General features: G+C 45.7%; 1 protein-coding gene across 1 annotated transcript; it reads right to left on the bottom strand.

Annotated features, from left to right (window-relative positions):
- Positions 1 to 315: 315 nt before the first annotated feature.
- Positions 316 to 23,809, bottom strand: LOC121462665 (histo-blood group ABO system transferase 2). Its single transcript, XM_041674430.1, has 6 exons — positions 23,711 to 23,809; positions 10,702 to 10,771; positions 10,000 to 10,056; positions 4,429 to 4,464; positions 3,806 to 3,940; positions 316 to 1,655 (listed from the first exon to the last, which is right to left on the bottom strand). Exons 1-6 carry the CDS (start codon positions 23,721 to 23,723, stop codon positions 965 to 967), a joined length of 1,002 nt encoding a protein of 333 aa, XP_041530364.1. The 5' UTR covers positions 23,724 to 23,809; the 3' UTR covers positions 316 to 964.
- Positions 23,810 to 24,717: the final 908 nt, after the last annotated feature.

Raw genomic sequence — 24,717 nt, 5'->3', positions numbered from 1 at the left:
TTTAAGAAAGTTAAGAATGTCAGAGCTAGCATGGTGGCATGCCTGTAATCCCAGGACTCTGGAGGTAGAAACAGGAGGATCAGGAGTTCAAGGCCATCCCTGGCCACATAGTGAGGCTGAAACTGGCTGGAGCTACTAAAGATTCTGCCTCAATAAAAAGCCAGCAATAATACCCTGCCCTATGGTCCCCCCAAAATGTAAATTTGATGCTGGGAATGGAGTTTGATCACAACACAGTAAAAGAAAAGAAAAGTAACAATCTCTTTATTTGGAAACTTCAAATGAAACCCAGAGTATAAAAATAATACAGTGGACCTAAGACTCAGCAAGTCCAGTCATGTGTGTCCTAGGAGAACCTGGACTGGGATTGAGCTTCAGTGGCAACATGCTCAAATAGCATCCATGAGGTTCTGGTTTCAACCCCAAGTACCTCAGATAAAGAGAAAGAAAATTTAAAACTTCCCACATCATCAACAAATACATTTATTCCCAGGATGGATAATTAACTATTGCCTCATGTACCAAAACTGAGTAGAGGTGAGGGTCCTGGTTGTTGATCTGCCATCTGGGCTGAGCAGGAACTAAGCACCTCAGAGGCCTGCAGGCTGTGAGTCTCCCTGCCCTCCTGCCTCTTCCATGCACAATGACCACCTTCCAAGCCTCCAGAAGAGGAAGAAACTACTGAGTGAGGATGCCCAAGCCCTCAGGTAACTGCATGACAGTTTCTCTTGTTTCTGGAGGCTCCAGGACCAAGCCCCTGAGGAGAAGGAGCTTAGGGACACAGTGGGAACTGAAAGTGACTGTCACTCCAGGGCCTCAGAATGTGGTAATCCAAGTGGCACTGGGCCTGCCAGATTGAGGTGGGGTAGATGGCGACACTTCATTATGTCTCTCAAATCTTCCCAGTTCCACACAGCCTGGAGTGACCCTGGATATAAGCCTGGCCTCTCCAACAGGAATTCAGCTATCGGTTCCTGATTGCCTGATGGTTCTTGGGCACAGCCACATATCTCAGTTTCTTCATGACGGAGGGCCAGCCCAGCAGCTGCTGGTCCCACATGTACTCTGGGGACAGCACCTTTGTAGGCTTGTGGTACAACAGGTACTTGTTCAGATGACTCTCATCATGCCACACGGCCTCAATGCCATTGGCCTTGTCCTCCACCATAGCCTGATGGCAGGCCTTGGTGAGATGGTGCACCTCCACCACTGACCCCCCAAAAAAGGCCCCCATGTAATAAAAGTCGCCCTCATCCCAGGGAATGTAGGCCCGGGACTTCGGCCGGCGCTCGTAAGTAAAGGCCTCTCGGCTGCTTCTGTAGAAACCAGGATGCAGGGTACCGAAGAGTGCTGAGAGAATCTCCACACCCACGTGGTCTTGGAACTTCATGTCCACATCTGCACACACCAGGTAGTCCACCTCCTGCAGAAAGCGCCGCTCAGAGAAGTGGCTGATCATCTCCATCCTGTGCATGGACACATCCTGCCAGCGGGAGTAGTTGCGCACGGTCAGCACCACCAGCTTCCGTCCTGCCCCCAGGGGCACCTGCGGCACCTCGGCAGGACGGTCAGTGAAGACATAGTAGATGACCTTGTGTCCCACCATGAAGTGCTGCTCTGCTGTCTCCAGGAACAGTTTCAGGAACACCACATACCTGTGGAAGATGACAAAGGGGTAAGCAGAGGTTTAACACAGCTAGGGCAAGACTAACCAGGGCAGGGGCCCAGGCTGCAGAAACCATGGCTACCATGAGGCTTGAAGCAACAGCATCCCCACTTTACAGCTGTACTGAGCAGTCTGCAGGCTGTTCCTCACCTCACCCTCCTTTGCTTCAAAAGAGTATAACATCAGCACCACATCTTAGCAAGAAATGTTGAGGCAGAGGCCTGGAAGCTTTTACTCAGGCAGCAGAGATGACTCCAGACATAGGGATCCAGGCAGATATCCTGCAGGTATCTCTTGTCTTGGCAGGCCCCTCAGCAGGCCACCTCACCATGAGTCTGTCACCCTACCCCCAAAAGTGACAGCTCCCTCCCAAAACATTCCACATCCCACATCCTTGCATTGGCCTAAGCAGAGCCTGTGCTAACAGGGCCCCACTTTCTAAACCCTGGCGGAAATGGATGAATCTGTAAGGGCCTGGTACCTGCACCCCTCCTTTGTGGCACCCTTTAGGATTGTGCCTTAGGAAAGGAAGGGGTCTCTGTATCCCAGACCTTCCTCATCTGAGACTTGAAGGTGCTGGGGAGAAGGCACTCAGTAACTCACTATGTCCCTAAGTGTCATCCGCATTCACTCCACCAGAGGAGGAATCATCTCAGAGTATGCAGGGAAGGGGAGACAGACACCCCAGAAAGAAGGGCAAGCCTATCCCAACCCTCAGGTCCAAGGCGGAAGGATTATAACCTGAATTCTCGGTCCTCTCCCAGTCCAGGTTTTCACCTGTTTCAAATGGCTGCTTTTCCCTAGATGCTTTTCCCAGGGTCATGTTTCCCCACCATGGGAGCAGGGATCCCCATCACCTAGCAAGTGTGCCAAGCCCTCCCCACCTGTCATAAACAGGCAAGTGGCTGTTTTCCCTGTGCAATGGTGACCACTGGGCTCCCGGCTGGTTCCCTCAGAGGCCAATAACCTACCGACACCTCGCAGGGCTCTTGCTCATGCACAGCAGCACCCAGACAAAGTAATGTTTGTATCTTGTTACTGTCAGTTGCTAGCTACTCCCTAGTAGCTGCAGACATTCTCAAGGTGCCTAAGATCCCTCCAGCTGAGCCCCAAACCTTTCTCAGGTCCGATTGGTACAAAGGCCTCAGAGCTACTCTTGAACCTCACCTAGTGCTGCACGGAAGGATACAGAATTCTCATATGCAAACAGCACAAATGTCTCTCTCATTTCCCCTACAGCCTTCCACATTGTAATGTTGCCCTGACCTGATGCCCACAGGCTCCCACAGGCTCCCACAGGCTCTCTCAGGCTCCCACAAGCTGCCACAGGCTCCCACAGGCACCCACAGGCTGCCACAGGCTCCCACAGGCCCCCACAGACTGCCACAGGGCAAGGTTCTTGCCTGAGGTCTAAAGTCAGCTGACCCAGAGTCCCAGAGCTATGCCCTGCCCCCAGGTCTAAGGCTTCACTCAACCATTTCTGTCCTCTTCCTGCATCCGAGGATGCTTCAGTGGCCGCAGCTCTGCTGGTACCCGGTCCTTGCCAGCCCTGGGAACGGGGCTCCTCACCTGATGCATGTGCTGAGAGATGCAAATGGCATCTGCCTGAGAGCACAGAGACCTGGAGGCAGTTGGCCTGGAGTTCTGAATGGAGGCAGAGCTGGGCTTCATTCCCCTATGAGCCCATCAGTAGTCAGGAAGGTGGCAGAGTGAACAAGCCGTACCCCCCACTGCATCCTAAATACAAGCGTGGAATTTATATCTAGGTATGTCTAGCCTCCACCTTTACCATTGTGCACATATGTACATGTGTGTGCATGGCCATTGTATAGATTTGTGTTTATTTGCCTGTGTGCCTGTGTGGAGGACAGAGGTTGACTTTGGGGGGGTCTTCTGTCATTTTTCCTTTCTGTTCTTTGGACAGGGTCCCTTCTCTAACTCTGAAGCTCAATGTTTGCCTGTGCTGTCCAGAAAGCTGCCTGGATCCACTTGTCTGTCCCCTTCACCCTCAGTACTAGGATTACAGGAACGTGACTCCATGCCCAGTCATTACACGGGTGTTAGGGATAAAACTCAGGTCCTCACGTCCCTGAAGAAAGTACTTTATACTCAGCCATCTCTCCAGCACCCTCTGCTTACTTTTTGATGGCAAACACGGTCAGTCCAATGGTGGTGTTCTGAAGCCTGAACTGCTCATTCAGGATGTCGATGTTGAAGGTCCCCTCCCAGATGATGGGAGCCAGCCACGGAGTCAAGACAAGAACATCTTTCCTACTGCAAGGGGAGAGAGCCAGAGGCAACATGTGATCAAACACGTCTGCAGGAACCCTTCTCAGATTCTCACCCTCAGCTTCCCCCGGGGCTGCCCAAAACCCTGAGTGAGGGCTGGGCCAATCAGCAGCTCTCACTGACTACCCCAACCCAACTCTAAAAGCAACTGAGTTTATTACCACTGCAGCCTGAAAACCCTGGTGACAGAGACAGGAAACAATGAACAGAAGCCCAGATGGAGAATGAGAGCCAGAAGATGCTCTGGGCTCCAGAATGAGATGACCTTAAGTCTCGGAAAAGGTTGTTGAAGTGAGTGCAAAGAGAATCATAATTGGGTTTTTGGTTTTTTTTCTGAGTTCTTTGTTTTTCCAGTGCTGGAGACTGACCCAGGGTCTCAGGTGTGCTGCTGAACTATTCCCCAGAGCAAGCAAATGGTCCTTCTATACCTGTGCGACTCCTGCACTACACATGCACTGACTAAATCTACTCACCTGGGTGTTAGCACCTTTGGCTGGATGTAGACCATCCTGCAATAAGAAAACACCAGAACTCAAGGTGACAAGAAAATTCTTGGGATGCATGTCACTGGCAGCTGTGCACCAGACACACAGACCTGAACGAGTTGTGGGCATCATGTCTGTCCGTGGTCCTGGGAGCTGAGGATGAGCTGAAGCAGGAAGATCACAGTCTTGACTGAAAGTAGGGAGAGAAATCATAATATCTCCTACCCCACTTAAGGATAGGAGAGACAAGAACTACTTAAATTCACAAACCTGATGGGACCAAAGTTTTGTCCCTGGTAGTTGTTGACCACCCCACCTGGGCCAGCAACCTGCCTTGATCCTCTTCTGGCTGGTGGCACACAAAGTCCTGGCTCTCTCTGTCTGTTATGATTTATGGCATGAAAGGGACCCTGGTGGGTCCCATGGCATATAAGGACCTGTTAAGGCACCAGAGAGACCTTTGTGGCATTGGGGCCAAATCATGATTGGTGACAAATACACCATGCAGACAGAATTTGAGTGTGGAGTTTATTGAGGGTAGGATAGAAGGGAGGGAAGGATGGGAGGGAGAGAAGGGAGGAGAGAGAATCAAAGGCCTGTTTACATCTTCAGAAGAGCAGGGAGGGAAAATCACAGTCTGTTACAATACACAGAGGAACAAAAGATGAGTGACCAGCCACCAGGCAGGACACACCACTCTCTAGGGCCTCTATATGGGCCCAAACCCCAGGCCCCTCCCCGACCTGTCTCAGCTTCTCTAGTCAGCCTCTAGGAGATTTCCTGAAGGTAGACTGCTCCAATATCGACAATGTCCATTGGACTCTGCAAACTACAAGCCCCACTCTGCTCCTAAACTTGCCTATCCTTCCACAACCTCAGTGGAACTCTGAAATACAGTTTGCTACAATACAGAGAGGACCAACAGAGAGAACCACAAGAACCATGAGGGAGAACCAAGAGGAGGACCAAGAAAGGAATTCTGAAGTACAAGCTGTGGCTGCACAGAGCAGACCAGACCAAGAGAGAGGGCTAAGAGAGACCTCAGTGGCTCCCTAAGACACAGAGAGTGACAGTATAGAGCAGATAGAGAACAGTTCCTAAAGACGAAAACAAACACAGCAAGGATTGGACCAAGATGCAAAGACACTGCCAGCATCAACTGAAGGAAGAGATTGGTAGGCGCCAATGCAAGAATTCATTCAACAACCTAAAAAGCAACGTGGTAACACAAGAACCCAGTGGTTATACAACAGGAAGACTTGATCATCTGAATCCAGAAGAAACAGAAGAAAATGATTTTAAATGTAACTTTATGAAAATGATGGAGACTTTAAAGAGGAAGTGAAAAACTCTTTTAAAACAACAGAGGAAAAGATAAAAAATTGGAAGAATTTAATAAATCCCTCAAAGAAAAAAAAACCCATGAAAAAACAACCAAACAGGTGAAGCAAAGATTATGAGACTGAATACTGAAATAGAGGCAATAAAGAAAACACAAACCGAGGAAATTATGGATATGAAAAATCTGGGTAAATGAACAGGAACTACAGAGGCAAGCATAACCAACAGAATACAAGAGCTGGAAGAGAGAATCTCAGGTGTTGAAGATACTATAGAGGAAATCAATTCATTCATCAAAGAAAACATAAAATTCAACAAATTTTTAACACAAAATATTCAGAAAATCTGGGACACCATGAAAAGACTAAACCTAAGAATAATAGGGATAGAAGAAGGAGAACTCCAGCTCAAAAGCACAGAAAATATAATCAACAAAATCACAGAAGAAAACTTTTCCAACCTAAAGAAGGTTACCCCTATGAAGGTATAAGAAGCTTACAGAACACTAAATAGACACTCATAGCTAAATAATAATCAAAATGCAAAATAAACAGAATAAAGAAAGAATATTAAGAGCTGCAAAGGAAAAAGGTCAAGTAACATATAAAGGTAGACCTAATAGAATTACACTGAACTTCTCAATGAAAACCATAAAAGCCAGAAAATCCTGGGCAGATGCTGCAGATGCAAACCCAACAAAGGTTTCAATCACCATTGATGGAGAAAACAAGATATACCATGAAAAACCAGATTTATACAATGTGTATTCAAAATCTAACCCTACTAGAAGGAAAACCCCAACCCAAGGAAGTTAACTGTGCCCACAAAAACACAGGCAACAGATAACCTCCCACCAGAACCCCCCACCCCCAGCCTAAAAGGGAAACACACATGCACACCACTGAAAAATAACAGGAATTAATAATCACTGGTCATTAACACCTCTTAATATCAATGGACACAATTCCAGTGGAAGGGGAAGAGGGGGAGAGAAGGGGAGGAGAAGGAGTACTTGAGAGAATGGGATAGTCGTGATAGAGAAAGGACAGAATTGAGAGCAAGGAAAGAGATATTCTGATTGAGGGAGCCATTCTGGGCTAGTAAGAAACCTAGCACTAGAGAAATTCCCAAGGATGATCCCAGCTAAGTCCCTAAGCAATAGAGGAGAGAGGGCCTGAACTTAACTTGCCCTGTTATCCGACTAATGAATATCTTAAATATTACCATATAACCTTCATTCAGCAACTGATGAAAACAGAGTCAGAGATCTGCATCAGAGCACTGGGCTGAGCTCCCAAAGTCCAGTTGAAAAGTTGGAGGAATGAGACTATGAGCAAAGAGGTCAAGACCATGATGGGGACACCCAATGAAACAGTTTACCTGAGCTAATTGGAGCTCACCAACTCCAGCTGGACAGGGAAGGAACCAGCATAGGAACAAACTAGTCCCTCTGAATGTGGTTGACAGTTGCATGGCTGAGGCAGATGAAGGGTCCACTGGCAGTGGCACCAGGATTTATCCCTACTGCTTCTACTGGCTTTTTGGGAACCCATTCTCTTTGGATGGATATCTTTCTCTCCCTAGATATAATAGGGAGGGCCTTCCCCAAAGCATTGTGACTTACCCTCTCTGTGGAGTGGATGGGATGGGGTGGGGTAAGGGGTATGTAGAGGAAATGGGAAGAGGGGAGAGAGTGGGAACTTGAATTGGTATGTATAATGAAAAAGGATAATTTGTTTTCTTTTTTTAAAAAAAATAAAATAAGAAGAGCAGGGAGGGAGAGATTAGGAGTGGACAGAGCTTGTCTCTTAAAGGGACAGGGTACTGTTTGCCATGAACATTGGCGTGACTCAGGGTGTGACACACTGTGCCAGGTTCCCAAGGGACAGGGCCCAGGTGAACCTGAATACTAACATTGTCTCTGTCAGAGATCAGCCTTAACATAGGTGTAAAGTTTCCTCAAAAGGCCTGGGGCAATGTATGGCAGTGGATGTCCCCACAAAGGATGTGAGGCCATAAGGGACAAGAGTCACCTTTGCTGGAAAGCTGCTTGCCCTATGATGGCTTGTAAATCAGAGAGCAGGGATGGAGAGATGCTCAGCAGTAAGAGCACAGACTCTTTTTACAGAACAACAGGATTCAGTTCTCAGCACCCACATGGAGACCCACAATGATGTGGGAGTCCCCTCTGTGTGCTGTGATTATCATTAATGAATAAAGAAACTGCTTTGGAGCCATAGTAAGACAGAACTTAGGTAGCTAGGCTGAATGCTGGGAGAAAAAAGGGCAGAGTCAGAAAGAAGCCATGGAGCCGCCACCAGAGACAGATGTGCTAAAACTTTGCTGGTAAGCCACAGCCACATGATGGTGCACAGATTAATGGAGATGGCTTAAATTAATATATGAGTTAGCCAATAAAAAGCTGGAGCTAATGGGCCAAGCAGTGATTTCAATAATAATGTTTCTGTGTGGTTATTTTGGTTCTGGGTAGCAAGGATGAACAAACAGCCTTCTACACCACAACAGTGATGGAGGAGGGTCATCTTTCTATCTGTTGTTTCGTTGGTTAAGTAATAAAGAAACTGCTTGTCCTCTGATAGGACAGAATTTAGATAGGCGGAGTAAACAGAACAGAATGCTGGGAGAAAGAAGCAGAGTCTAAGAGCTGCCATGATTCTCCCACTCCAGACAGACGCAGGTTAAGATCTTCCCTGGTAAGCCACCACGTGGGCTACACAGAATATTAGAAATGGGTTAGATCAATGTGTAAGAGCTAGCCAATAAGAGGCTGGAACTAATGGCCAAGCAGTGTTTAAAAGAATACAGTTTCCGTGTAATTATTTCGGGTATAAAGCTAGCCGTGCGGGCGGCTGGGTGCCAGGAACGCAGCCCTGCTGCTCCTATTACAACACAACAGTCTGTTACTTCAGTTCTAGGGGATCTGAGTTTCTTTTCTGGCTTTTTGGGGCTCTGAAATGCATGTAACAGACATACATGCAGGCACAACATTCATACACATATAAAAATTAATCTTTTTTTAAGACAGAGAAGAAGCCTTTAAATAAACATGGAAAATTTCTCCACAGGGATAAAGTTTGATGATCCCTTAATGGATGAGTCTGGCCAGTCACATAAGATAAACCCTACAGGACCCCATCCCTAGGAGACACTACTACAGAGCGGCCGTGCTCAGAGGAACAACACAGAACAGGCAAGATGAGTTCCAGGACCCCCAGTAGGGCTGGGCAATGGGGAGTCGGTGTTTAACGGACACAGTTTACAAGATGGGATGTTCTGGAGACAGATGGTGGTGATGGCTGCACCACAGCATGAATGTGCTTACTGCACTGAACATTGAAATGGTGAGCATGGTAAACTCATGTGCTGTGTGTGCTGCCCTGGGAATGTGGTGAACAGCTGTAAACTCAGCTCTGTACCTCAGGAGCCAGGCAGACAATTTAAAAGTCAAATGACATGTAGTTAGTCAATACAAAGTGTAGGGCTATGTGCTCTGCTTTGGGTCCAGGAAGAGACATCCTAGCTGCTCATAATTACACACACACATGCACACACACACACACACACACCTCCATCTGCACCCCTTAGTCCAGAGTGGCGAGCACCATGTGAGGGCAGGTTACCTTGACAGGGCTACAACTTCCTGGACATCCAGCTCCCTGACAGGCACACTGCAAAAGGAGAACACAGGAGACAGATTTTGACCAGGTACACAGAGACTGGAGGAAGGAGCATGGCTCCTGAGGGTACAATAATCTGTCTGTTACAGTTAAGAACAATATAGTGGTGAACGTCCCAGGCACTATGTCAACAACATGAACTCAGGCACTGCCATTTCACAGATCCCAATGGGTAGGGAAGAGAAACTGTTCTAAGGACTGCCCATGTAGGTAGGAGAATGAGTCTTAATCCGGAAAAGACAACAGTTTCCCCCCAAAATCACTCCATTTAAAGACAGCAGAGGGCAGTTGAGGATGCTCTGGGCAGCTTAAAGTAGGACTAGACCCATCCACGAAGAAGTACAGGCAGAGGCCACAGCATGTAGCAGAATGTTCATCTAGTCAGTAACCAAAACACACACACACATGTATGACAGATACACAAACATGATATATACATACATATAAACAAATATGATACAAATATAACACACACATAAGATACATAAATATATGACACACACATTCCACAAACACTCACCTAGTCACAGTTCCTTGGTGTCCCAATTCCTGACTTCTTTGGCTCAGGAACCCATAGCTGTGGGAAGGGTGCACACAGGGGCAGCTGTTCAGGACACAGACCTGAGACCGGCTGGTTGTCCCCGCCTCCAAAAGGCACCACTGCATCCAGCACAGTGAGCCCAGAAGTTCTCAGTGGGGATGCAGGGCCACGTGACAGGACTAAGCATGCCCATCACACTAGAAAAAGAGGTGGTGAGAGGAAGGACCCTGGGCACAAGACCTCTATCTAAACACCTGTAGCAGCTGCAGATGGCCCCACCTCCATGCCAGATACCTATAGCCCAAGATCACATCTGGGACTATTTCCTGATTGCATCTACAGAAGCCCCAGTAGACATAGCAGTGACTTTGCTCTGTCGGGGTTCTCAGACCATCTGCATCTAGAGAGAACTGCCTCGGAGCCACCAGGCCTGCCTTCCTCTCCTTCCCCAGACCTACCTACATAGCTATGGCCAAATGACAGGGCATCCAGCCCCAAGATTTTGTGAAATCAAAAGAGGTTTGCAAGAGAGGCTTCACTAATGAGACCAAAAAAGCTTGACATGCCAATGTGTTGGAGCAAGAGCAGCATCCTTATGACCGATGTGGTAGTGCGTATGCTCGTAGCTCAGGGTCCCCATCAGGGTCTGATGAGCTGTTCCTCACCAGCCTGGATTCTTACCCAAAGAAGACCAAGAAGAACATTGTGAGGGGAAGGATTCCGAGGTGAAGCGAGAAGCATTTTGGTTTTCCTGAAAAACAGCAGCAAGGGATCCGGTTACACATGCCGTTCTTAGGCCTGACCCCCCTCCAGGTCTCTCCTGAGTTTCAGAGGTCATCCTCATGACCACAGCAACCACTGTGCCCTATCTCAGGCAGCCCCAATCCTTGATGAGGCTCCAGCCTGGCTGAGCACTCAGAGGGAAAGTTGTTTACTTCCTGCTCCTGACTCCAGCTGCTCCCTTGGGCCCTCAGGATCCCCTTGGGCCCACATGTCCTCAAACTATTGAGCACCCCTTCAGAAGTGAACCAAAATGAATACCTTGGGGCCATTGCTGACTCCATCAGAGGAGGCTAGGGCAAGCTCCCCCCTGTCCCCTGTAGGCTCCCATCCACAAGGACAGCAGTAGGCATGTCTTGACTGAGTTTTCTGTCCTGCCTGGTTCCCACAATCGTTAAGTCCCAAAGAAATCACACAGAGTTCTACATTAACTATAAACTGATTGGCCCATTAGCTCAGGCTTCTTATTAACTCTTATAACTTATATTAACCCATTATTCTTATCTATGTTAGCCACATGGCTCAGTACCTTTTCTGGCAGGATAGGTCACATCTTTCTTTTTCTGTGGCAGGCTCACAACTGCAGAAAGAGTTTCCTTCTTCCCAGAATTCTCCCGTTCTCATTGACCCGCTTCTACTTCCTGTCTGGTTGTCCCGCCTATAATTCCTGCCTGGCTACTTGCCAATCAGCATTTATTTAAAACATAATTGGCAGAATACTACAATTGTCCCGCACCAGGCCTGTTCTAGGACTTTTTCTCACGCTGGGGTTGAAACCTAGGGCTCATGAATATTGGGTAAGTGTTTCACCACTGACCTATGCCCCTAATACCTCAGATGACTGTCACGTCTCTAGAAGTTATGTATTCTCATAATCAAGTTCAAATAGACTTAAAAGACATAGATCTAAATAGACTCAGGTGTGGGCTCTGGAGAAGAGCTCAGTGGGTAAAGCTTTTGTCATAGCCACACAAGTATAGGGACCTCAGTTCAGATCCCCAGAGCCTAGGAAAAGTCAGACATCTGAAATCCCAGCATTCCTGTGATGAGGTGGGAGGGGGTGGGAGACTCCAGAAGCTCACAGCCAGCTGGGCTGCACACAGCGAGAAACAACAAAGAAACCCTGTCTCAAACAAGGTGAAAGGCAAGGACCATCATTCCCCATGGCTGTCCTCTGACACAGGCACACCGGCACAGACATGGTGTGTTTTTAGAGGTTTGTGTCTAAAAAACCTTAGTCTCCCTGTCCCAGCCAGTTACTTCCCCTTTAAACCACCTGATCTGATACTTTGTTTCTTATTTTATTTGCTTATTTAGTTGCACGTGTGTGTGTGTGTGTGTGTGTGTGTGTGTGTGTGTGTGTGTGTACCTGTGCGTGCCTCAGAGCACTAATGGAGGTCAGAGGGCAACTTGCAAAGGTCGGTTCTCTTTCCACACTGTGAATTCCAGGGATTGAACTCAGGTCAAGTTTGTCTTCCAGCACCTTTACCCTCTGAGCCATCCCATTTGTCACTTCTTATGCTTCCTCTCCACGTCTCCACATCCTCCCACAATGGAACAAACAAAGAGAAACCGACATGGGAACTTTCTTCGTCCTCATTATGTTCTCTTCCATGTTTTGGTGGTCACAGGTTATAGAGGAATCTAACGGAAGGTAACATCTCCCCAATCTTTAAATAGTTGCTACTTTTTAACTTTTAAAAATGTCTCCTTTGGAGATAAAGAGATGGCTCACCACATTAAGAGCACATGGCATCTCACAACCATAATTAACTCCAGTTTCAGGGAACCCAATAAGGTCTCTGGCCTTTTAAGGCACCAAGCATACCATTGATTCACAGAAATACATGCAGAAGAATGTTCATGTACATTAATATAAACTTCTTTTTTTTTTTTAAAAAAAAAAAAAGCAAATGCCCGGTGTATTAAAAAGGAAAGAGCAAGGTTTTTAAAGGCAAAAGCAAGAAATAGTGTGTATACTTTTTTGTTCCTTTCTTGTCTGGTTGAGTATTTTGGGTTTCTTTGTTGTTGTTGATGTTGCTGTTGTTTTGGGGGTGTTTGTTTGTTTGTTTTGAGACAGGGTTTTTTTCCATGTAGCTCTAGCTGTCCTGGAACTCCGTCTGTAAACCAGACTGGCCTTGAACTCAGAGATCCACTTGCCTCCTGCTCTGAGTGCTGGAATTAAAGGCACGTGCCACCAATGCCACCAATCTAACTAAATAATCTAATCTAACTAGATAATCTAATTTAAATCTAACAAAATATGCCCATTTAATCCAATATGGTCTCTGATCTTTTAAGGCACCAAGAATACAATTGGTGCACAGAAATACATGTAGACAGAATGTTCATGTACATAATTATAAATAATTTTATATTTAAAATATTGTTTGATGCTCTTTGAACAAGGAACTCCCTTGCTGAGTATGCCCCACACTCTCCTCCTCATCTATATATATAAATCTAGAGACCCATCTGCCCTCTTGGCTGGATGTTTACAGAACACAATGCTGTCAATACTCACCACAGGATTGTGTGAGACCTCGTCATTGTTTTTATTGCTTAAAAAAATATCCCCAACAGTTTCAACCTTTTAAGGAATTACATTCTTCCTGTCACATCATTCTAGCAGTCATCAAACACTACGTGGTGGGAGCTGGAGAGGATGCTCAGGGATTAAGCACACTTCCTGCACTATCATTGGGGCCTGAGCTGGGATTCTAGTAGGCATGTAAACCAAGAATTCCTGAAGGAAGGCCTGTAACCAGGTAACACACACTCTAGGTGTGTGTGTGTGTGTGTGTGTGTGTGTGTGTGTGTGTGTAGGTATCCCTGGGGTTTGTTGGCTTCAAGATTAGATTAACTGAGGAAACTGAGTCTCAGGTTTACAGAGAGACCCTACCTTAAAGTAATAGATAAAGAGTTATAAAGAGGGACACCTAATGCCCACTCCTGCCATCTGTACTTTCACTCCTGGATGTGTGTGTGTGTGTGTGTGTGTGTGTGTGTGTGTGTGTAACTTTCAACGTTGAAGAAATATAAAAAAGGGATATGTGGTAGTTTGAATGTAATTGGCCCCATACTCTCATAGGGAGAGGCACTATTCGAAGGTCTGGCTTTGTTGGAGGAAGTGTGTCACTATGGAGGTGGGCTTTGAGGTCTCATATGTGCTCCAGCCACACCCAGTGTCTCAGACCACTTCTTATTGCCTGTGGGTCAAGATGTATAACACTCAGCTGCTTTTCCAGCACCTTGTCTGCCTGCAAGTCACCATGTCACACAATGATGCTGTGAAGAGATACCATGACCATGGCAGCCCTTATAATAACTCAACCTCTTAGAATTAATTCTCCCCAATTTAATATATTTCTATTATAAGTGCTGCTGTGGTCATGGTATCTCTTCACAGCAATAGAAACCCTAAGACAGGAGATAGTAACATCTTTAAAAGATAAAAAAAATAGTTTACCAGGCATTTTACCAAAGAAACACAAGCTGCTCAAAATTTCTTGTTCTTAGAAGAGCACAAGTTAAAACCATAGTAACGGTTGGGTTTCTGTGAGTCACAGACTAGCCAGGACTTACTGCTGTTTGTTCTGCTTCGGTATCACCAACCATCAATCATTACTTCTACATGGAATGAATAGTGGCTAAGTATGATCCGCCAGGTTCTGACAAGCAGGTCACCCTAAGGCATGATCACTTCTGAGATGTTCATTAGGTCTTCTTATCAAGCACTGGGGAGACCCACAGAAAAGAAGAAGACCCAGCATGCAGGTACTTTCCAGAATTCCTGATTGATCAGTTCTCCAAGAACTAGTACTTTCTAAAAACCCACACATCAACCATGCTCAACCAACTCACCAACAACCACTGTGTCTAAACTCCAGGCTTTCTTCATCTGGTAGAGGCCCTCTCTACCTCCCAGCACTCTTCACCAAATTCTGGTGCTGTGCCTCCCCTGCACTGGCTCTTCTCCTGACACACTGGCTCTCAAACTTGCACATATCAGGCCTCTCATTTATTATATGGAGACTCATACTTCCAAGCTTACCTCCTTTTTCCTGTTCACTGTGGCAGGCATTCTTCTGGTATCTTGGATGATGATAACTACCAGTGTTCAACAAATTTCACTAAGTAGATGAATAGAGATTAAACAAGACGGGTAGCCCAAGAATAGGCACTTATTTGCCAAGTTCCTCAAAAACCCTGAACGTTTTTAATCTTCAAGACATCTGTCTCAGGTACAGGCATGGACGAGATCCTGAACTGGGGCCTCAAGTTTATGGACACCCACTGAAGAGTGGTCCTCGGAGGGTCCCAGAACAAGTAAAATGATTAGTCTCTGACCTGAGGAAACAATGCAGCTCACGGGCAGAAGGAAATGAGGAGCTGGTTTTCTTATCTTGGCTAAAGACTGCGTCACAGGTGTCAAAAGTTATCAAATTGTATACACTGTATGTTTTACTATATAAGAGCTGTTAACATTTATTGGGAAGATGTAGATTACAAAAGAAGGATAGTGGAGGTAAACAGATAAAGAAAGCACAGAGAACAGCCCAGGAAGCATTCCCAATGACAGAAGCAGGGATTACAGTATAGCAACTCAACTCCATTCCCTCTGTGTCTCTCCAAACCTATCTTTCCACAGCAAAACAGAGAGAAATTTACCCCTTCCCATTCCAAGGACGCACTCACTGAGAGACCAGTGAGCTTAAACAGAGCCTGGCTGAACAAACACCAACATTGAGGTGGTTGGAATCACCAGGAATGACTGGCCCCATGTTATACAAATCATATTTTTTTTAACCTAAACTTTGCCCTAAGAGCCTTCATCAACTACCCAGCACGACCCACTCAGCCCAGAATGATAAATGATGTATCCCTGGGAATAAAAAGTGAGTCACCCTATGAGGTTATGGGTGTGAGTTGAGACTGTAGGTGCATATGGGCATATTAAAAATCAAACTTGAGTGATCTCTATGAGTCCAGTCCCCCGAGCCAGCGACGTCTGCGGGAGCAGGCCAGAGTGAGTGACGTCTGCAGTAGGAGACCTGAAACAGCAATGTCTGTGGGACCAGGCCCAGATCAGCCACCTCCTTGGGAACAGGCCCAAGCCAGTGACCTCAGCCAGAGCAGACCCAAGCCAGCGACCTCCACAGGACCTGGTCCAGGTCAGTCACTTCTGTAGGAGCAGGTTCGAGACAGGAACACTCACAGGAACAGGTCTGAGCCAGCCACCTTCGCTGGAGCAGGCCCAAGTTGGAAACCTCTGCCAGAGCAGACCCAAACCAGCGACCTCCATGAGAGTAGGCTCAAACCAACCACCTCCACAGGAGCAGGCCTGAGTCAGCGACCTCCATGGGAGCAGACCCAAGCAAGCAATCTCCATGGGACCAGGCTCAAACAAACTCCCGGATTGCAGATCAAACTCTGGGAACACCAAGTGACCTCTGGGAATGCTGACTGACCTCTAGGGTAACAGGAACCATGTCCCAGACTCCACCATGAGGAGCAAGCATCTAAGCCTTGAATCCACTGGCACCTAGAAGAGTGATCACCAGAGACAGGACCACAACTATAGAGGTCAGAGGAAAAGAGGGGTAGACAAGGTAAGAACTCAAAACCGCAAAGAGCAACACGACACCAACAAAATTTAGTGACTCTAAAACAGCAATACGGATGAAGTAGAAGAAAATAACCTAAAAAATAACTTTAGGAGAATGTTCGAGGACCTTAAAGCAGAAATGAAAAATTCTCTCAAAGAGATGGAGGGAAAGACAAACAAAGAATTTGAGGAAGTCAACAAATCCCTTAAACATAACCAAGAAACAGCAATCAAACAGGAAAAAGAAATGATCCAAGACTTGAAAACTGAAAGAGATGGCCACTTACCCAACACTCAGCAACCCAATAATAAAGCAAATAGGTGGGGATGTACAGCCAGCCTGAGCACAGTAAACGTGGCTCTGGCAGACCTTGCCCTTCTTCCCCATTTCCTCTGCCTTGATAAGATCCATTAGATTATATTCATCAAGGGCTAGTCTCTTATTGGGCTACTTCTCCCTCCTGAGACTCCCACGATAAAGCTATCAAAGTATTTGAGTCAAGCAACCAAAAGCCCCCTTTGGCTCAACTAATTAACATGCACAATTAAAATTAAACACCTCATCCTAAAAGTGTTTCTCATTTTACCTTTATAAGCCTATGGGTCACGTCTGTCTCCTCTCTATCTTAAGGCAGTTCCTTGTCCTTCTGGAACAAATATCCCTTCACTTTCTCCTTTGCTCCTTTCCCCTTTTCCCTCCTTCACTATCCTCTGCATTTGTCTCTGATTGCCTGATATTTGTCCTTCTGGGGCAAATAAATCTCTTTTGTGCTGAGAACTTGGTCTTAGGTGTCCTGAGCCCATACAGATCCCTTCAGTGGGAACCTGTGGGAACCTGTGGGAACCCATAATCCAGGTAGTGATAAGTTTCTGTCGTTTCAATTGATACATAGTCAATTTGAATTATATTTCCTGCTATAATTTATCCTTCTCGGTTCTCTGATGGTGTTGAAGGTTAACTGTAGCTTTGATAGTTTAGCAGCAACAGGTAAACAGCTCCTTCTCAAGGCTGCTAGAGCAGTTCATTTCACAGGTAAAATCAGGCCTCACTTTTTTCCAGAGCTACTAGTCTCCAGCTGTAAAGACACAGTTTATCTACTGCCAGACTTTACTCTAAAAAGGATAAACTCATAAAACAAGTTTCAATGTAACTTTTTACAACTCCTTTATATAAGGAATTGCTTCTATGGTGATATTCAAGATAGTCATCAGTCTGACTATCGGACAAGGCCAGTTCAGGCACCCTCTCATCCACTGCCCTGGGTTCTAGCTGGGGACATCCCTGTGGACACCTGGGAACCCCTCTAGAGCAAAGCCTCTTGCCAACCCCAAAATGGCTCCCTTAATTAAGATATCTTCTTCCCTGATTCCATATCCATCCTTCCTCTATCTCAACCATCCCACTCCCCAAAGCTCTCTCCAACCCTCCCCTTCTCCCTTCTCTCTCCCCCTCTCCCTTTTCCCATCCCACCCCACCCCCATGCTCCCAACTTTTGCCTGGCGATCTTGTCTGCTTCCAATTTCCAGGAGGATATATATATGTTTTTCTTTGGGTTCACCTTATTACTTAGCTTCTCTAGGATCATGAGCTATAGTCCTTTGATTATGGCTAGAATCCACTAATGAGTGAGTACATACCTTATTCATATTTTTTGGTCTGGGTTATCTCACTCAGGATAGTGTTTTGTATTTCCATCCATTTGCATGCAAAATTCAAGATGTCATTGTTTTTTACCACTGAGTAGTACTCTAATGTGTAGATATGACATACTTTCTTTATCTATTCTTCCATTGAGGGGCATCTAGGTTGTTTCCAGGTTCTGGTTATTACAAATAATGCTGCTATGAACATAGTTGAACAAATGCTTTTGTAGTATGATTGGGCATCTCTTAGATATATTCCCAAGAGTGGTATTGCTGGATCCTGAGGTAGGTTGATTCCTAATTTTCTGAGAAACCACCACACTGATTTCCAAAGTGGTTGCTTAAGTTTGCATTCCCACCAGCAATGGATGAGTGTTCTCCTTACTCCACATCCTCTTTGGCGTAGGTTATCATTGGTGTTTTTTATCTTAGCCATTCTGACAGGTGAAATATAGTATCTCAAAATTGTTTTGATTTGCATTTCCCTGATAGCTAAGGAAGTTGAACATGTCCTTAAGTATCTTTTGGCCATTTGAATTTCTTCTGTTGAGAATTCCCTGTTAAGTTCAGTGCCCCATTTTTTAATTGGGTTCTTTAGCATTTTAATGTCTAGTTTCTTGAGCTCTTTATATATTTTGGAGATCAGACCTTTGTCTGATGTCGGGTTGGTGAAGATCTCCTCCCATTCAGTGGCTGACAATTTGGGCAGACTGAGAAGACAATGATAATGGCACTGGGATTTGTCTCTACTGCATGTACTGGCTTTTTGGGTTCCTATTCTATTTGGATGCACACCTTCCTAAGCCTGGATAGAGTGGGGAGGGCCTTGAACTTTCCACAAGGCAGGGTACCCTGCCCTTTCTTAGGACTGGAGGGGAAGGGGAAGGGGGAAATGGGAGGGAAGTGGGAGGAGAGGAGGAAGTGGAAATTTTGAATGGTATTATTTATAAAGTAATAATAAGTAAATAAATAAATGGAATTGCTTTACAATGACTGTTCTTATTAATCATAATCAACCACCTCTATCTCATAGTAAATGACTAGATAAAAGGAAAAGGTTTGAAATTTGTGTACATTGTGAGGATCTAAGAAAATGTGTTAATATGTATAAATGCAACAGGTAAAGGTCTAAAAAAGTGAATTAAGGTATGTAAAAAAATGAAAATGTTTCAGATTTTCTTTCTCACTATATTGTTATATGAAGAAAAAATATTCAGAGTTTTTCCATTAATTAGTGGAGTACTGATAAGCTATCAATCTAATCCTGGTAAAGCACTGACTGCTATAGTCATGAGTTCAAATATTTACATTCCCTTTGGTTGTCTTCTAAGTATATACTAAGTATAGACTTAAAATGTTTCTGATCATGCTGACAACACCACTGTCCAATTTATAAATCCATCACCCTGGACAAAGAAAAGAGTATTAATGCTTTTAGCCCAGACTCATTTCATTGGGTTCCCAGGCTTTTACTACGACTCAACATGAATCTACTGCTTTTTCTACTTTTTGTATTTTAGTACAGATTACAAACAGTGCTAATGATAATGTATCTAAAACTTTTATCTAAAACTTAAAATTCATGTAAGCTTATATGAAGTCACCTCTTGTAAGGATCATCCTCTCATGGATTTAATGGACTCCTGATAAGTACTCCTGTCATTCAACAGCCAGACCTCTCTATTCTCGAGGGTGGGATCCTCCCCTTCCCCTGGTCTTTGGAGATTAGATTCAGAGTTCATGCTTTGAAAAGAAAAGAAAAACAGAAGTGCTGTGGGATAATGCTCTTGTACCCTGTAAAGATTTGTCACTTGTATTGGTTTAATAAAATGCTGAGTGACCAGTAGCCAGGCAGAAAGTATAGGCAGGGTAACTAGACTAGGACAGAATTCTGGGAAGAGGAAAGGCTCAGTCTGCAGTCAACACTCAGATGCAGAGGAATCAAGATGAAAATGCTGCACTGAGAGAAGGTACTAAGCCATGTGGCTAAACATAGACTAGAATTATTGATTAATTTAAGTAGTAAGAGCAAGCTAATAATAAGCCTGAGCTAATAGGTCAAACAGCTTAGATTTAATATAAGCCTCTGTGTGTTTCTTTGGACTGGACAGCTGAGGGACCATGTGGGACAGAAACTTTCATCTACAAATCCACCCCTTTCCCTAATTTTCAGGGCCACAGGCCTGGCTGTTCCAAACATACACCCAAGATAAAAAATACTCCCCTAAACTCCTTAACCTTACTTCTGCCCCTAGACTATCTCTGGATGAGTAGATTTCCAATCAAGCGAAGACAGAAAACTGTTCCAAACTTGCAGCCCTACATGTTTCTGAAGGAATTTCTGCCTAGCCTGAGCCCCAGTGTTCTGCTCCAAAGCTGCCTCTACTTCACTGGCCCTAGGTGATCTCACGGGAGCCGGTCAGCTAACAAAACAGATGTTCCCCCCAGGGCTGCACTCCTCTTTCCTTTTCAGTTCTTTCACTATAATTCCAGCCTACAGCCTGCTCCCCAACAATGCCCCAATTTCAGCTCAGAAGCACTTATAGAAGAAAATATATTGTCCCATATCATCAACACAAGGCAGGAAGGGTATGACTGAAGATATGGGTGACAAATGGCTAACTGATGTGCCTACCGACATGTCAAATGAGACTCCGGAGGCCAGTCTTTCTCACCATTGCAAGTCTCTGTTGCAGAGTCCAGGCTCCTCTCAGCAATTCTCCCCTCCACCCCTACGCTAAACCTCTCCAGTCCCTGAGCTTCCCTTCCCCCAGTTTCTCTTTATAATAGCTTGAGAATCAGAGCCTTGGATCCTTACCAGGTTCGTTTATACTCCCGATAGACCTTCTTGTGCTGCTCAGAGGCACCCCACTTAAAAGATGAGATTTTTCAGATGGTCTGAGTGTGTTACCAAACATCCTTGTAATAAAAACATACCTAATAGGTGATAGATTTGAGACCACATGGAGTGTCGGGGAATGGAGAAAACTGGGTGTTGGGACAGGAACACACAATTCAATTGAATCACTCTTATCACACAGTGAATCATTCTAATAACACTATAAAGTGTGCTAAGGTTAGGTTAGCCCCATCCAACACTCTTAGGGTGGGTTTGGAGCCTATTGCAGAAGTCATATCTGGTGTTTGGTGTGGTAACAGTGTAGCGATTATCTCTATAATACAACTCAAATGCTACCCATTTAAACATAACCCCAAATAAGTAACGGTCTGTAAAAGCATGTGTGCTTTTGTTCAGGAATTGGCTGGCCACTTCATGACTGTGTGCAGGCACCCTTACTGGATCTCTAAGCTTAGTTTACTCAGGGAGAGCATTGCTTTGAAAATGCGTCCCTTCCTCCCTTTGCTGTAATAAATCTTTCCCATTTACATGTTGGCTGTGCTTGTTTAAGCTTTTCCCACACCAAGATGCATATACTATGTAAATGTGTAAGCACTTTAGGTATATAAAAGCACTAGGTAGTGGTGCATGGGGACCCAGAGCAATAGGAGATGTCAGAGCAGAGCAGGATGTAAGGTAGGGCAGGCAGTCAACTGAGCTCTGTGACAACAGATGGTGACATTTCCTCTTCCGACCCTGACACTGCCTTCCTTTCATGTCTGGCCTTACTTCTGCACAAAAATTTGAAAAATCTACCCAGGTCAGTAGCCCCAACTTTTCTCCAATCATCCAATCCCTTCTTCCTACTTACCTGGCACCTGGGCAGCCTAGACCTGGTTCTCTCTTCTATTCTCTGAGAGTTGACTCACCAACAATGGCTCACACCGTGGATGACAAACTGACTCCCTTGGGCCTCCAACCCTCCACACATCCCTGCTTTTGCTACGCTTGTCACTCCTTTGCATTACTTTTGTTCCTCCCCCCACCCAGCACTTTCATCCCTTGTGTGGGGCATCCTCCCCCAACACACCTCCACTGTTCAACCCATGGGCTGCAGCTTCCTTTCTCACCCAGCTTCACCCTTATCTTAACTTTCATCCCAAAAACTGAACCATCCTGGGCCTTGCTATGAAAGTATGGGTGATCCACAGCACCCACACGATAGCAGGGTCCCTCACTGGGACTGAGAGGCAGCACCAAGCTTCCTCCCCACCCCAAATTCACCTTCACAAATAGCATATGATGAGGTCCCATTAAGTGTGAATGTGTTTAAAGACACTGAGCTCTGCACCTAAATTTGCTGAGATTGACCAGCAAGATGGCTCGGTAGAGAGAGCCTTTCTGCATAAGCTTGACAACCTGAGTCTGAGCTCTGGAGCCCAGGAGGTAGAAGGGAAGCATCTCCACAGAGCTGTCCTCTGACCGCCACACACGCCCATGTGTATGTACACATCACACACAGAGATGAATTTTTAATCATAATTTTGTTTTTTGTATTTTACAACAGGGAGAAAAGAGGGAATATGAGTGAGAAGTTTTTTTGTTTTTTTCCTATCCAAGGTAGTCAGCCAGAAAGGGCCAAGACTCCATAGCCTACCCCATCTTTTAGAATTCTGGCATGTAAGTCTGTTTATTCTATAATGACCTTAGCCTTTGTGATGATAATTAATAATCAGTGGCACCAGGATGTAAGTAAGGTCCAGCTCCCCCAATGAGATGAGAGTCACCACTCATGCTAGAATAAAAACTAAGCAGACTTTGTGCTCCTACTTCTTTGTGCTCCTTGATCACACGTAGCAAACCCTTTTGTCAAAAGAAATTCCCTTCCTGAATTAATTTTCCATTGTCTATTGTTTCTCTGTGCAACACCGAGAATATTCTTTCTATCCAAAGGATCATGACTTGACCAGAGGAGGCCTGGGGAGCCAGTCTCATCCTCCCTCCTGATGTGGGATTCCCTTCTGTATGCTGTGAATATCATTGGTTAATAAAGGAACTGCTTTGGGCCTATAGCAGATCTATAGGGGAACAGACCTATGTGAGGAAAACTAAACGGGATGCTGGGAGAAAGGAGGCAGAGTGTGAGAGAAGCCATGTGTAGCCCTGCCAGAGCCAGATGGAAGCCACAGTCACGTGGTGATACACAGATTAATAGAAATGGGTTAAATTAAGATGTGAGAGTTAGCCAATAAGAAGCTAGAGCTAATGGGCCAAGCAGTGATTTAATTAATACAGTTTCTGTGTGATTATTTTGGTGCTGAGCTGCTGGGAGCCAACAAGCGGCCTCTTATTACAACACCCTTCTATCACAACTCCTAGCCAGTCCACTTCCAGCCTTGTAATCCTGGAGATGCCTCCCCTTAGCCTTCTTACTCCCCTTCTCCCTACAGATGGCCTGGACTCCTCTGAGCTCCTGGAAGGCCAGCTTCCTGGCCACTGACCACCATCTCTGTCCTCAAATGCCTAGGCAGGTGGAGAAGAGGATGCCACACAAGGAGACAGACAGACTTGCACTCAATGTCTGCAATGTCAGATCAGGACTCTCTGCTGTGATCCAGACCTCTGCCCTCTTACCAACCCCTCAACAGTACACACGCACAAGCACATAGATGTAGGTGCCCTGGGGGCTCCTGCCAGGCCAGGAAGCCTGGCCGTGACACCTTTGAGCCTCTCTGGCCCCAGCAGCAATGAAGCCCCAACCAGGTGGTTAGCAATCAATCGAGGGTACCCACAGCCCCCTTCCTCACCCCTCAGCTCACCTCGGAGGTACATGAACGGGCCCTGGATGATTAAATTTCAGAGCAGCAAGTCATTAGGCACAGCCCAGACCTCAGGCACACAGCAGGACCCACCCTCAGGAGCAAAAATCCAGTCTTGAATGCCTGTGGGCGGGGAAGAACTCTGGCTGAATTTAGATTTACCTAGGTGTGTCTACAGGAACCAGGTGTCCTCAGTCAGCTATTGCCATGGACACAGGCAGTATCTCACCTACAACTCAGATCCTGGGGATTGTGGGTGTTTTCCCCTGCTATCTACTCTAGCCTGCCTTCATTGTGATTTCCCCAAACCTGACCCCACTGTCTTCTTCAGCTTAGGTTCCTTCCTACTTTATCAACACTCTCCCAAGCCCTCCTCTTCTGACTGTTTTAGAAATTTTTCTCTCTCTCATCTTTCTCCCTAACTTCCCTCCTTCTTCTTCCATCTCTTTCTCCTCCTCTCTCCCTCCTTTCCCTCTCATCTCTTCCTTTCCTTCCTCTTCCTTCTCTAATGTCTATCTCTGCATCTTTTTATCTCTCTCTCTCTCTCTCTCTCTCTCGGCAGGCTGTCCTCAACATACGCTGTAGAACAGTCTTGAACCACATCTGTTTCTACTCTCCAAATGTTGTGATTATGGGCATGTAGCCCCACTCCCAAGTTTATCCAGCCCTGGATATGGAAACCATGTTTCCAACCCTCCTTCTCATCACCTGAGCACCTTGAAGGCACATCCGCTAAACAACCCAAAGTCGGTGATACTTTCTACCTTGTTATTAACTCTTCAGTGGTTCTCAACCTGTGGTTTGTGACCCCTTTAACAAAGTTCTAGCTCCAAAAAATATCCATCTGTAACAGTTGCAAAATTAAAAATTTGAAGTAGCAATGAAAATAATTTATGGTTAGGAGCCACCACATGAGGAACTGTATTAAGAGGTCTCAGGATCAGGAAGATTGAGAATTGCTGCTCTAGGATGGGAAACTCTTGGTCCTGATGTTGTGGGATAATGGT

The sequence above is a fragment of the Microtus oregoni genome, unplaced genomic scaffold, assembly GCF_018167655.1.
Source record: "Microtus oregoni isolate MIOR12 unplaced genomic scaffold, Mior012 000025F_ref0000491, whole genome shotgun sequence".
In the NCBI taxonomy this organism is placed as follows: Eukaryota; Metazoa; Chordata; class Mammalia; order Rodentia; family Cricetidae; genus Microtus; species Microtus oregoni.
Note: the sequence above shows the minus strand (reverse complement) of the source record. Positions and strands in the feature narration are given on the sequence as shown.

What these genes read in the sequence shown, in the direction of transcription:
- LOC121462665 (XM_041674430.1), bottom strand. An exon ending in CACCAAGGAACTGTGACTAG is followed by an intron (nt 4,465 to 9,999) that starts GTGAGTGTTTGT and finishes TTCTTATTGCAG; the next exon opens with GATGGTCTACATCCAGCCAA. An exon ending in ACCGTGTTTGCCATCAAAAA is followed by an intron (nt 1,656 to 3,805) that starts GTAAGCAGAGGG and finishes CATCTTCCACAG; the next exon opens with GTATGTGGTGTTCCTGAAAC.